The sequence below is a fragment of the Dipteris shenzhenensis genome, chromosome 28 (assembly GCF_047967505.1).
Source record: "Dipteris shenzhenensis isolate YYH24624 ecotype China chromosome 28, Dip_SZ_1.0, whole genome shotgun sequence".
NCBI classification, from domain to species: Eukaryota; Viridiplantae; Streptophyta; class Polypodiopsida; order Gleicheniales; family Dipteridaceae; genus Dipteris; species Dipteris shenzhenensis.
In genome coordinates, this window is record NC_141623.1 from 22120775 (window position 1) to 22135399 (window position 14625).

At 41.2% G+C, this 14625-nt stretch overlaps 1 protein-coding gene across 2 annotated transcripts in view; it reads left to right on the plus strand.

The window, feature by feature from the left end:
* The window catches only part of LOC147883325 (kinesin-like protein KIN-12G), a 40401-nt gene extending 35162 nt beyond the window's left edge, over positions 1–5239 (plus strand). The window contains exons 18-20 of one of the 2 annotated variants that reach the window (XM_087399740.1): positions 3469–3534; positions 3764–3843; positions 3947–5239. In XM_087399740.1, coding sequence (XP_087255866.1) covers positions 3469–3534; positions 3764–3843; positions 3947–4361 — 561 coding nt within the window. In that variant the 3' untranslated portion in view covers positions 4362–5239. The remainder of the gene's footprint in view (positions 1–3468; positions 3535–3763; positions 3844–3946) is intronic. The other variant, XM_087399741.1, reaches the window with a different exon arrangement.
* Positions 5240–14625: the final 9386 nt, after the last annotated feature.

Genomic DNA, 14625 nt, shown 5'->3' on the forward strand with positions numbered 1-14625 from the left:
TTAGATGGCAGCTTCGAAAGCCATCCCACCATCTCTTTGCAATAAAGCCTCCATTGAAAGGGTTTCATTCTCAGCATTTCCAGAGACACCCCATGGCTAGCCTCTTGTATTTTGGAACTTCAGTTGTGAGCGGAAAATCAGTTGTGAGGGTAGACTCCTATTCTGTAGCAGAACGGACAATCCTTAGATCTAATCTATTTCATATGTGCATCCCTCCAAGGATTGATGGTTCACATCATCATGCCATTGCATATGAAGCACGGTTTCTATGTGAGGCTCTTCAAGGGGAGGTACACTGCTTGTACCTCCTCACGTGCATGAGTTTCTTCAGCCACACGTGCACGAGTTTCTTCAGCAGTCATAGGAGAGATAATAGAGGGCAAAGAGAGAGTGAACTGAAGAAACGGATGGAATCTGTACAAAGGCAGTTGCTGAGAGAGAAAAAGGTAGAGAAGGGCTTCAGAGAGGCCAAAACAGTCCCGAACATGTCGGGTTGTCGTTGTGTAGGGGTCTTTTCAGCTACTAAACAGCTTCGGATAAGGGGTACGTTGGACTGCAGGGCTTGATAGATTGATTCGAAATAACTTGTTGAAGATGGATTTACTTGTGGCTGTACCAACTCAAGGAATTCGCCGGTTTTAACGCTCTTTATTTTTTGTGAAAAGCAGGTTCTAAAAGCTGCCAAAATCAGCCCAAAATCAGTCCTGATTTTGGGTTGACTTCTGGCTTTTCCAAAAGCTACCTAGCCCTGATTTTGGGTTGAGCTTTCCCAAAATCTCTCTAGCATTTTCAATCCTGCTTTTGAGCCTGCGGCCCAGATTTTGCAGTTGCCAATCACCATGGTCTTTCAAAAAGATTGCGATTGATATTTCCCATGACCCATCTCTCAAATCGACCACCTACTGCTGCACTTTGTTGGAAAAATTAAAACACGATTCAGAAATCTACCGCCTAACCCATCTCCTGGTAAGTCTCTGTTTGCTGCTACCATGATTTTAAAATAGAATTTCTGCAACAAACCCTTCGCTACTTCTGTTCTTTCCTTGCACCCTGGCCTGGCCATTACCTTGGTGAAGCCTACAGCAGATCGCACAGCTTTTTCTTGCTATCCTATGCTTACCTTCTGAATGGCACTTCATCTAGTGTGGGTTTAGCCTCAATAAGCAGTTTAATTTACAGCTGAAAACTACCCAAAGGCTTGCGTATTGCTGCCAGAGGACCTGCGAACTCATCCCTATCAGTTCGCTGTCCTCCTAAGTCCACGATTACAGCAGTACAATTCCAACAAGACACCCTCGATTCTCGGCAACCCACATCAGAAACCTGCTCTATTCAATTCACAATTAATATATAAGTCTCGCCTTGCATGTTTCACACCCCCTTGGGTTTCTTGCACAACACCGACTGTGAATAGTTCCTGTCATCATACTCCAACAATTTGCTCAGATTCCAATGTCAAAGCATTTCAGCAACATGCAAAAACACTTCGCCACATACCTTGCACCATTTGAACTGCATACCCCATAAAATTTACTTTGTGTAGAGGACTGCTTTTATACTAACTGATGCATCCCCACTAGGATCTAGCCCTAAACACAGGCCAACTACAATCCCTAAAGCCAAATAAAGACCAGTAGGTGTCTCACCTCCCAGCCACCCTCAAGCAAGGTGCTAGAGACCAAACCCCCACAAGGCTATGCCCATAGGTGTTCCATTCCCTAGAACCGTCCACTAGGAACCTTTAGCATAGTATCTTGTGGTTTGTCATGTAGAGGCAAAGGCCTACGCTCATAATCCAGACAAGATCTTCTAGTGGTATAAACACATTGAATGCCAACCCAATAGGTTTGGCCATTATAAAAGGGCATCCTACTTTTTGGAATGCTTCCTCGCTAAATATAACCAATTCGCCATTTGCCATTGTAGTAAGTCCTCTAGCCCCACATTAGTCTCCTTGCCTTAGTCCTAGGGCCCCTTAACCATGTTTGATGAAGTCCACTAATCCGAGGATTAGCAGCTAGGTATGTAATGATGAGCGATCTCTAGAGTGAGTGCAAATAGATTCAAATAAGGGTTCTTGTGGATTACTATCAAGAGTTGTGCCAAAATCAAGGACCTAGAATATCACGAACTAGAGGCATGCGAGGCACTCATTGCGCTGGACAACGAGGAAGAGGAAGTGAAATGCCTCTAGGATCTAATTGTGATACAAGAGAGCTCATGTGCAGAGATGACGACAAAGTCGATGAAACAAATTAAACGTTCACACACACAGAAAACATACGAATTGAGAAAGAACATTATATGGTCTTTGATTACAATGGATTGTCACGCATCATCTACCTTTAGTCACACATCATCTACCTTCTACAGAAGCACACTAGGGACATGATTTTGCAGTGAAATCATCTCCATTAGTCCAACTCACATACATGCCAAGTGAAGTCTATCTATACTTTCATGGATGGCCACCATGCATGGAGACTTGTACACTTGCCATTACAATATTCCCACCATGCTTAAGCTGTGATGCAATCCCCAAAGTGCAGATCACGTCCTAGTGCTTGGTAAGAATGCCACCCAATATGTCTTTAGTAGAACAATATTGAGCTGAACACGCCCAGCAGCATTGGCTTCAGGAACAAAAGGATACCGAACTTGGATGTGCTTGGTTTGCTTATGGAAGGTATTAAGGCCAGACAAGCAGATTGCACCTTGATTGTGCAACCAAATGGCTTCTTGAGCAGCAAAACTGAGCGCAATGTACACTGCTTTAGTAGTGGACAATACTACAAAATCTTGCCATTAACTAGATCCGCTAGCTGGGCCTCCTGCAATAACGAAGAGACAACCCAAAGTGGACTTATCAGTCAGGTGACAGTCCTCTTGTCACTTGCCCAGGCAGGGTGTGTCTAAGCATCCACAATATGTTGATCCCAGGATCATACACAATAGCAACGGGTGCATTTTAAAACAGCATAGTGAGGAGGTGAGCTGATTGTATCATATCTATAAGTAGCCTATTACAAATGCAAGGTCACAAAGCATGTCATATATTAGAGAGCTGAGAGAGCTCAATACGAAAGGTGATGACAGTAATCATGTTTTGCATTAATGACTTCATGCTTAGAGAAGCCAACCTCGATGGGGTTGTAGGGTTGCATTCCAGCATTTCCCACTAGTTCAGTAGGCATTCCAAATAGTTGGCTGTCGAAGTTATACTTCTTTTTATTATCAGATCACTGCAGATGTATACCCAAAAAATACCTTGTGGCAAGCCCAAAATCCTTCATTTTGAAGGTTGCTTGCAATGCAGATATGCTTTGTGTGCAGTATATGAAAGTGTTCTTTTGCCATAGATTGCCTTCTTGCATAGAAAATGATAGGCTGATGCTCATTCTATGTCTTGACAAGATAATGTAGAGAGAGAGAGAGAGAGAGAACTAAAAGTAAAGAGTGTTTTAACAGCTATTTGAAGCTTTAGACTGGAAGCTCATGCATGAGCAAGACGATGATGCAGTTGCGAGGGGTGAGGTAATGTCAAAATCTTCCAGTAAATTGTGATTTTTAATACTTAGAATAATCCCATATCTTGGTTTGATTTACTTTTCACGAGCTCAGAGGAGCAGACTTTTCTTGCAATAATAAAGTCCTGCAAAGGCAGTGTCCTTTCAGACAAAAAATGAAAGCTATTGTACAGATGATTGCGATTGTTTGCAGATGTTTTCTTGATCTATGCTCAAATAAAATGGTATAGCTGCAGGTTGGCAGCTTTCACAGGGAAATAGAGGCCTTGCATAGCAATCCACAGGTTTCTTCAGAGCCCGATGAAGGTTGCGAAAGGTTCTCTCTCTCTCTCTCTCTCTCTCTCTCTCTGTGTGTGTCTCTGTCTCCACCCTGCCCGGCCCTTTTTTTGAAAGTATTTATAATCTTTGTGGATTGGCAGAGACGTTGATGACATGCTGATCCGGATGGACAGATCTAGACACTCCTTCACATGTTCTAGAGGGGAGACTGAAGATATAGAGAAGGTCATCTCATGTCCGGATAGAAACAATTTTGAAAGTGTCTGCTTAAAATTGGAGAAACAGATAGAGACAGTGGAAGCAGTTGCTTCCATGCAGGCGGAGCTGATAGCCATGCGGGAAGCAGTTGGAAAAGCAATTCAGGGTGAGCTTGAAGCTCGAGGGCGAGTTTCCCTAATGACAGGTGAGATTGAAGGACTTCAAAAAGGCTTGAAAGAGTTGCAGGAGGAGAATGTACGGTTAGGTAGCATGTATGAGGCTGCACTTGTACAGAAGGATGCCATTATAGAAGAGCTGAGTTCGGAAAGACAGGCTTTAGAAAGAATGCAGAGATAGCGATACATATGTGTGTATAACTGGCATTCTCATTGTATTCCCAAGTAGTCTTCTGCATGACGGAACAGTCAATCCAGTTATATCTTGCAGTCTTGGAAAGCTTATATGAGGCAGAAAATAAAAAAGAATTAAAGAATTGGAACACTTGTTCTAAGCCTTTGTGGGGTTATGACATTTGGGAAAGATTGGGGCAAAAGTTGCAGGCCTGTGTCTGAGAATTACCTGGAACCATGCCAGGAATCATGCCATTCTTGGGAGTGCAGATGTGCTTTGGCATTTCTTTGGAATGTAGATCTGCTCACAATTTGGGACACGAGACATGGATGGATTATAAATAAGAATGCCTCGACCTTATTTTGGTTCAAAAACATGTTTGGACATGTCTTTGAATTGTAACTCTGCTCACTATCTGATACAAGAAGACATTGATGCAGATTCGAAGAGGATGTCTCAACCTCGTCTCAGTTAAAATCAGGGTCCAAATTATTTGCAATGAGATTTCCTCGTATGAGGAGATACAAATGGCTCAATTTCAGGATCAAGAAGCTGAGGGCACCCCTTTAGCGGATCAAGCAGCAACCCTTAACATTCTCGCTGTGAGAAGAACAGCTTTTATGTTTTATGCTCTTTCGTTCCTGTAACTTCATTCATGGTTGTCATTTCTCTTTGGGCAGGCAGAGTCCTTCAATTGTAAATGTCTTCTGGGATGTTCTGATCTCACTTGAAAAGTCGGGCAATGACGTCCGACCCTGAAATAATACAAATGTAAGCTCAAAGTTGCTTAGTGCAGAAAACACTCACATATATGCGCTAATGCTTATGAACTCGAGCTTGATTGTAAATATGTAGAATGTACGCCCCGTGGAATGAGAACTGGCTTGGAATTCCACTACATGATTTGCAAGTAGGTTTATCCTTTGCCGAAAGTGATATGTACAACAAGTAGCATCGATTCACATAAGCTCAGTGCCTTGTAAAGAAAGTCTTGCAAACGGAATTAGTAGACAGCTTAGTGGGCGTTTGAACATTACTCCTGGTTCGTGTTGTAATTTTCCTGCTTGTCCAGGGAGCTATCCTACCCTCTGATTAGTACTCAAAAGCAAAACTTTCTAATTTCACTCACCTCGAATGGCTTTTATTGGCGCCTGTAAGAAATATTGTAATTTGCAGTTATCAAACATACTTTTATGCCTATTCCTTTGTAAAGTTGGAAACATGAATGTTTATAAGAGAAAGATTAATCCTATTGTTGATCATTCACTGTTGCATGCCAGAATTGTGTTGTATGGTGACATTATCAAACAAGACTCACGTAATATCTGCGGACTCGTACATGTAGAGGTTATCGGAGCCTAACTTGAATGGTTCAATTTGTAAAATATTTCATTCACCATTGAATTTATTGTACCTTTTTAAGCACCCTTTAGAGAGTTTGGTGTATTCTTGAACATCATTTGAACATTTTGGCAATGGCTAGCTAGTTTACGGGATGGAAACGAGCAACGTAGTATTGCACATGAGTTGAAGTTGAACATGTGCTCATTAAAGTGAGCTACAAAACAAGTGAGTACAAATACTCGTGAGCACTGCCTTCAATTGGTTTTATCAAAGGAAAACAATTGTCAAGATGAATGAATGATTAATTTGCAACACCTGCGATGGAAGCTCATGTATGAATTTGCAAAATAGTAGGGGGCCACGTGGCAAGAAATGGTGTGGGACACTTTTTAAAGAAAAGTGTAACGATAGCTCTGCTTGGAAGGCAGTGCTAACAATCCTCTAAGTAGGCTATCCTCATCAAAGAATGGCCAGACAAGGTTGCTATCCAATGGGGTCATTGGAAATGACACCTTGTTCAATGTTGTAGATCAAGTATAAATATGAGTATGGTGCTTATTTTTCTTCCCCAATAATATAACATGTTGGGCGAGAAAATTCATCCTATGTGGCAGGTTGTTATTTCCCAGCTTTCCCCTCACTATTTGACCTTTGTGTATTTGTGGGAAAAAGCGTGACCCTCCTTATGACATGTAAAGATGTCCACATCATAGGAAAATCTAGAAATGGTTGGAAATATACTTTTCCCATGTTCCCAATTTCTCACCATATCATTACCCCTTAAGTAGGAAATCCTCATTAAAGAATGGCTAGACAAAGTTGCTGTCCAATGTCTTACAAGGTGATTGGGAATGATGTCTCCAACAAAACTTGTTTAATGTCTTATAAACATGAGTATGTCCCCCTTGTTAGTGGAAAATGGAAAGTTTCCATAATTAGTTAGTCTCTCCCTCCCCTATTAAAAATTAGTCTAAGCATTAGATATAGTATAAGCCCTAATTAACCCTTGTCTCATTAATGTAAGGAAATCTTGAACGTTGCTGTCGCTATCATTTTGGAAAGATCTCACTGTTCGAAACTATCTCCCTCCTTGGTAAATATCTCCTTGCCTCTCTGGCTCTCTAGATTCTAGAATTCCCCCTCGATGAAAGTTTCAGTTCGTTCAACAAATATAGAATCGGGGGGGGGGGGGGGGGGGGGGGGCTAGGTTGAGGGTGTTCCATGTTGGTGATAGAGTGATGAAAGGAGGGAGAGAGGGGAGGGAGAGCAGAGGAGAGGAGAGGGAGGAAGGGGGAGTGGAGTCCAAGGGACTGAGGCTGAGCGGGGAGGCAGACTAGCCAGAACGAAGGGTAAGGGAGAAGCAGGATGGTGCAGCACAGTGGGTGAGCAGTGGAGGGGGGGGAGCGAGAGAGAGGGTGAGAGAGGGAGACGCTAAAGGGGAAGACGGTGAGCGATGGAGTGAGAGGGAGAGGCTGATTGAGGTTGAGAAAGGGTGAGGCATCTGAGTGGTAGGGGTAGGAGGTTATTTGAGAGAAACATTGATTTTTTTTTTGGGGAGCCATTATGTCCCCCAACAATCTAATATGATGGAACACAGAGTCATAAAAAATGACAACAAAATCATGCAAACGATAGGTCAACTCCATTTTTGGGAAAAAATGCAAAAAAATGTGCATTGTTTGAAAATTAGAGAGATGAAATATACACTTCATGTCAAACATTTTTAAAAAGTAGTACTTTTATGAAAAAGTAGTACCTACATTTGACTCCAGAACCCAAAAATGTATAGTTTTATCAATTGAAAAAAGTGTTCTCTTCTTGAATTTGAAAAACACGACAAATTACAAAGAAGAAGAAACTTCTTCATTTAACTAAGAGAGTTGTTAGAGCTTTTGCTTTAAAATACCAATTGTTTTTTGTGCAAGTGCCCATATTTTTTTACCTCAAATCCATATACAAGGATTTCTACATCCTATAAATCAAGCATGTCCACACATCGATGAATTCTTTTTTGTTTCTTTTATCGTGTTGTTTAAGCACCTCTAGATGATATGTGCCCTGAAGTCCATTGGTTGAAAGGTTTTTTTATGAATTGACTTCCACATAAGTAACAACATTGCCCTCATGGATAAATATACATTTCTAGAATACTTGTTGTACATAGCATGCTATCCACAAATTGATAATTAATAAAATGATGTTACTTTAAGATCTAATACAATTTGATGAAACACTTTTAGTGCATTGTCTAACAAAACAACTTTTCTTTTTTATACACAGTTGATCAAATGGTTGAATTTGACATTAAGATGGGTAGGTATATATGGAGTCCACAACCATAGAAGAGGTTTATTCAAAGCATGTCTCTAGATTTAGATAGAAGCCCAACGACTCAAATGGTCAAATTGTAAACGGTCTTGATTAGTACAATTTATCATTTACTGTGTTTCAGTCTATTGGTTCGATTGAGAGCTCTAGCCTTTGCAAAGATATAGCTTTTAGTTTAAAAAGGCTAGATTTGGAAGCATGAGTATGCTAGCAATTGTATTTTTGAAAAATTCATGAAGTTTTGGATTATGGAATCCACTATGTTGACAAGCATGAACATAATTATTTTTTTGTCTAAAAAAAAGAAAAGTTTTGTCAATAGAGCAGAAATTTCATATAAAAAAATTTGAATTTCGATTTATGAATGAACAAAAATATCGCTCAAAAACCTTCGTCACGTAAAATTCATTGATGGAAAATTTCTATCGACGAAAAGTTTTCCCATTCGTCATCGGAAATTTCAATCAGTTGACGGAATTTTTTTCCGTTGATGAATTTGGGATTCTAGAATCCTGCTGGATTCTGGAATCCCAAATTTCATCGACGGAAAAAAAAATTCTGCCGATGGATTCTCCACAAGTTGTCCACTAACGATCGATTGAAATTTCTGTTGACGGGGAAAAAAATTCCGCCGACAAAATTTTTTTTCGATGAAAGTTTTACGTGGTAAAATGTTTTTCCTTCTACTAGAATGACATTTGCACTCATTCATGTTATGAATTTTCCTTTTTTGGGATGAAAAGTTGTTTCATTGATGGAAAATTTTATCCGTTCAACTTTATCACAACAAAGTGGATTCCAGAATCTAGATCTACCTCATTTTTAAAAAGCACAACTGTTTTTCATCTTCATGATTCATATTTAGATTAAAATAAAGTAACCACTAAATTGTACTACTCAAAATAGTCTAAGATTTGACCGTTTAGATATTTAATTTTCTTTCTACATCTATCGAAATATTTTCTTTCAACAAGCCTCTTCTTTATCTATGGAGACATATTCCTACTTATCTTAACACCACATATAGTCTCAAATTCAATGTCAAGGATGAACTTCAATGATTCGGATGAAGTTTTCATAGAAATTTTATGTAATTCTAAGCAAATAACGTATTATACTTTACGTAGACATGAGTTTCAAAGAATATTAGATCATATCATTGATCTTTTTTTTTTCAATTTGTCATTTGATGTGAAAAGTATAAACTTTTTTTATTTTTCAATTAGCAATATGTACATTTTTCAAAAGAAGTTTGAAACTATGCTTATGTTGTAAAAGTTATGAAAATAGTTCTCATTAATGTCTCCAAAAGATTGTAAAATTGATCAATATTTAAGATTGAATCTTAAATATTGATCAATTTTACATGAAAAATCATAATAGCCTGTTGCAAACGACAACTCATGACTCATTGTCATTTTCCATGACTCGTTGTTATGGTTATGTTTTGTCCCCAACAATCTAATAAGGCCCTCCCAAAAGGTTGGTGGAGCGGGTGGGAGAGAGAGAGAGAGAGAGAGAGAGAGAGAGAGAGAGAGAGAGAGAGAGAGAGAGAGAGAGAGAGAGAGAGTTGTCTTTGTTTTACCCAGTGCAGGTTCCGAGGGTGTTGGTCACCTATAGTCGTGTCGTTGCTCGTTGTAGCATAGGTGTGCACAAGTGTAGCATAGGTCCTGGGGTCGTGTTCCGGTGAGAGGTGTAGGCTAAAGCATGGAAAGTAGATTTCATGGGTGCGTGAATGAGAAAGAGAGCTTGATCATAACGATTGATCGAGGCTCTTGCCTCCAAGGGGGTTCAAGGGTTTAGAAGGGGATTTCAGGTTTCGAAAGGGGGACACAGGGTTGAGAGAGCTAACTAGGAGTTCTAGGGTTCAGAGGGGGTTGTAGGGTTTAGGAGGAGTCCAAGGTAGAGGAGTGGAGAGCTAGTCTCCTTCGTGGATTCGAGGGGTAAGGGTTGAGGAGGAGGGACAAGGAAGGAGGAGGAAGAGAGAGGAGAGTGGAGGAGGAGGGAGGGAGGAGGAGGAGGCGGAGGGAGGAGGAGGAGGACTATTTGTGCAATTTATTCGTGGTGCTCGAAACATGTGGGTGCGCTATGCATGAATAGTGAGGTAGGCATTCCTCCTATATGCTTAATTTGATAAGGGAATCATAGGGCAGCTAGGACATCACCTCTGAGCCCTAGGTTTTAATCGATTAAAACTACCTATATGTGCGAAGGCATACATATGCTAGTGAGTGCTCGTGAAACAATCTAGTCCTTACTATGGAAGACTTGGGGCCCCCAATTCTTCATTATTATCGAAGATGACTTGCATGTTGATGTAGTAGCACTTCAATCGGCTCCTGCTTATTATTGTTGTGAACTATACTCCATCCAGTGTTTCTAGCAGCACAGCTCCGATGGGATTCATTTTTTTGACTCTATAAGGTCCTTGACCTAGAAATTTGAGCTTGCCCTTATGGACTTTGGTATTGTACAATAGAACCAACTCACCTTCCTTGATGTGTTTGTCTTTGAGGTTTCTATCAAACCATGCCTTCCTTCTTCGTTTTTTTGTTGTCATGGCATGGTAAGCAACTAATCTAGTCTTTGTATGCTTCTCTAATTAGTAGAGTCTTTCTTTTAGCGATGCATGATCTCCCATATGTTCTTGTACTACTATGCATAGACTAGGTATTAAAAAATTCCAGTGGGGCCACAACTTCAAGGCCGTACACCAATTGAAAAGGTGTATTTCTTGTACTTACCTTGAGTGTGGTTTTGTATGCCCATAAGGCTGCATTTAGTTTCTCTGCCCAATTAGAATGCGTTGGTTCTACTACCTTGGTGAGGACAATAAATAAAATTTCATTGGTGGATTGGGCTTGTCCATTCCCTTGGGGGTAGTAAGGTGTGCTCTTTCTATGGATCACCATAAAGCCAGACAAGAGTTCTTGGATGACCTCATTGCCAAAATGTGTGCCTCTATCTGACACAATTTCAATGGGACATCCAAATCGAGTGATTGCATTCTCATACAAGAACTTTGCTGTGCTTTTGGTATCTTCCGTTCTGATAGGAACCCATTTGGTAAAGTAATTAGTGACCACAATGATGTAGCATGCCTGTGTTCCTTTTGATGCTGGATGGATGGGACCCATAAAATCAATCCCCCATTTTTCAAAGGGTTTTTGTGCAACGACAGTTGTTAAGAGATTGAAGTCTTTGTGTTGTGGTTTAGTAGTTCGTTGGCATACATCACATGTTTTGACATATTCATAGGCATCTGACTAAAGTGTTGGCCACCAGTGTCCTGCGAGAAGGACTTTTCTTGCCATTGCTTCCCCTTGGAAATGTCCACTTGTAATGCCTTCATGTGCTTCACTGAGAATTGGCATGATCTCATGTGGCATCACCTGGTCCTTGCCCATCTTATATAGTTGTCCTGTAATGAGTTGATAGGGTGCAACTTTTAGAATTATTTCCTAGCATTTGGTTTCATTTCAGGAGGTGGTCTTCCTACCATTAAGTACCCAATGATATCTGCACACCAATCAGGCACTGCGTCTACTTGAAATAATGCGGCATGTGGTGGGTCATCTCCTATTCCTCCTAGCTCTTCTCCTATCCTCAATCGTGACATGTGATCGGCAATGAAATGTTGAGCTCCTTTTCTCACCACAATTTTGAAATTGAATTCCTGTAGTAGTAGAAGCCATCGAGTGATCTGGCCTATGGTACATGGCCGATTCACAAGATATAATAAGGCTTAATGATCTATGCAAAAAATAAAGTCAATATCAAAATTTCTTCATGTTGTAGATCAGTGCCAAGGCTTCTCTTTCTGTTGTGGTGTAATTCATCTCCGCATCATTTAGCTATTTGCTTGTTGCAAAGTATACTGGGTAGTCTTTGTTGTGTTTGCCAGGTTGACATAACACACTCCCTATTGCATAATTGGAGCCATCAATATGTACATGAAATTCTATGTCCCAATTTGGTGCCATTAGAATAGGGGCTGTGATCAGTCTCCACTTGAGGGTTTCAAATGCTTGTTCACATTCATTTGTCTAGATGAAGTTAACTAGGAGCCTATATAGGGGCCTTACAATCGTGGCATACCTCAGTATGAATCTTCGATAGTATCTGGCATGTCCCATGAAGACTTGGATTCCCTTGGCATTTAGTGGGGGGGAAGTTCCATAATGATCTTTATTTTGTCAATGTCAGTTGCAATCCGATGTCGAGAGACTATGTGTCCCAAGACTCTACTCCGTGTGTGATCAAGAGTTGGCATTTTAGAGGATTCAAAGAGATTCCATACTCCTTGCATTTTTTAAGGACTGCTTCAAGGCATTTCAATTGATCCTAATTTTTCTAGTTCTTCATAGACATGGGTGCCATACTTGGGATTTGTCCTGTAAGGTCCACATACCTTTGGTTTGGATCCTTCCCTTATTGGTATGGTATGTACTGCAACTTCTGGGAAAATCGAGTGAACTGTTCACCGATGTATACAAGATTTTTTTCTTCTCCGTCCAAGGCAAGATTTAGTTTCCTTATCTTGGCTAGTCCTTCATAAACTGGGGTATCCTCGATATTCTCTGTTTCTTTGAGCTCTGATTCCCTGATTGGCCTAGGCATTGCTATTGTTGCTTCTCCTCTAGTGTAGTTTTTAAAGTAATCGAGAACTTCCTTTAGGCCTTCATGGCACTTTGAGGTGCTTGCTTGGCTGCTAGCTCCACTGGAAGATATTTGGTCCAATTCACCTGTGTACCCTTGTTCTTCTTTTTTGTTACTATTCACCATTTCACTCTTCATTCTCACATTGGGTTTGAACTTTCTAAGCTTTTTACTTTGTGAGTCCAGTGATGGATTTTCAATAGGAGTCGCACTCCCAAGGAGTGGTTCTTCGGCCATACAAACACCTTCAAGCCCTTTAGGATCCCATTTAAAATTTGGGGACTCAGGTGCTTTTGTGGTCTTAATTAAGTACAATTCAACCACTTAGGTCTACATTCTTTTGAATTGGTTGAACTGCTCTATCTTGGCCTTTTGGCGCTGTACACTCTCCTTTTTTTTCCTAGACTGCCGATTGCTATTAGATTGTGTTGGAGGGTCGATCTTGGGGTATTCAATGGCCATGAGTACGTGTGCCAAGTCATTGTCAAATACTTGGCCTTCCAAGGTTGCATTATCAGCTTTTGTTTCCAGATCCCAATCTATGTCGGCACTGTAGCCTTCTATTATGGACTCTTCAGGGTCACTGTCCCATTCGACGCCTGTCATGAAGACTGGCATTTCCATTACTTCTGATTCATCATCCCAGATTGGTACTTCTAGTTGTATCATTTGGGCATCCACATCTGGCAACATAAGATGTGTTGTTTTACAATTATATATTGTAGCTAATGTTTGTATCCAATTATTGATGTCACTTTGTGTATCCCCTTCTATGGGCTTTAGTGCATTGGTGGGTATAGGCTGGTGGTTGTAGTGGAAGAAGTGTCTTCAACTCAACATTTCTAGGAATAGTGGGTTTGATTTCCCCTATTCCCAAATTTATCTTGATAGCGGTTTCTCTATTTTGGATAGTGATCCTATCGGTGCCCCAATCATGGAGTATCGATGCTTCCTGAAGCCATGGTCTTTCCAACAATATCTGGTATGTCATGGTGCCCTTGGGAATGCTTGCATGGATTGCCCACTAAGAACAAAGCCTCAACCAACCACAAAAGTAAAACCTGATGTACGATAAGTGTGGAAAATCACAGTGTGGCACCATAGCCAGTCTTGATCATAACAAGATAGCAAAAAGAAGCAGCATGGAAAAACTCCTTTTTGCTCAAAAAGCAAAGAGCCCTCTGGCAAAACAAGCCATGCCAATCCCACAACACAGTGAGACCATGCCTAGCCACATCCACGGAAAGTGCCACCCAAGGAGCCAAGGAAGCATACCCCAATGCTGAAACTGAAAAGACGCGTTATCAAGCCTTGAAGCAATGGGTTCAACAAGAACAATAAAAATTTGAGGCAGATAGGATGGCAGTAGCAGAGGTCAGAGCACCATCAGCACCCAGCATTGAACACGGTGATTGATCCCAACAACTTCCAACAAGTTGACTTAGGTAATGTTAGGGAGAGGGGGGTCGGGGGGGGGGGAAGGGGGGAGAGAGAGAGAGAGAGAGAGAGAGAGAGAGAGAGAGAGAGAGAGAGAGAGAGAGAGAGAGAGAGAGAGAGAGAGAGAGAGAGAGAGAGAGAGAGAGAGAGAGAGAGAGAGAGAGAGAGAGAAGAGAGAGAGGGATGGGGGGTGGAGGTTGAGATGGGGAGAAAAGGGAGGGGGTGGTGGAGATGGGGGGGTTGTGGGGGTGGAAGGGGGGGGGAATGGGGGGTGGAAATGGGGGGGGTGGAGGTGGAGGGGGGGGAAGATTGGGAAAAGGGGGGCCTACCTCCAATGCAAAAGGCCACATTGAACACCGCCTAGTTGACCACACGAAAATGATGCCATTGGGTATTGTGGAAAATGTGTCAACATAAATTGATGGAGTAAGATTCACGCTCTAGTTTACTATCTTGCCCAACTCCACATTGCCTACACATAGGTTGGAATGAAATGGGGTTA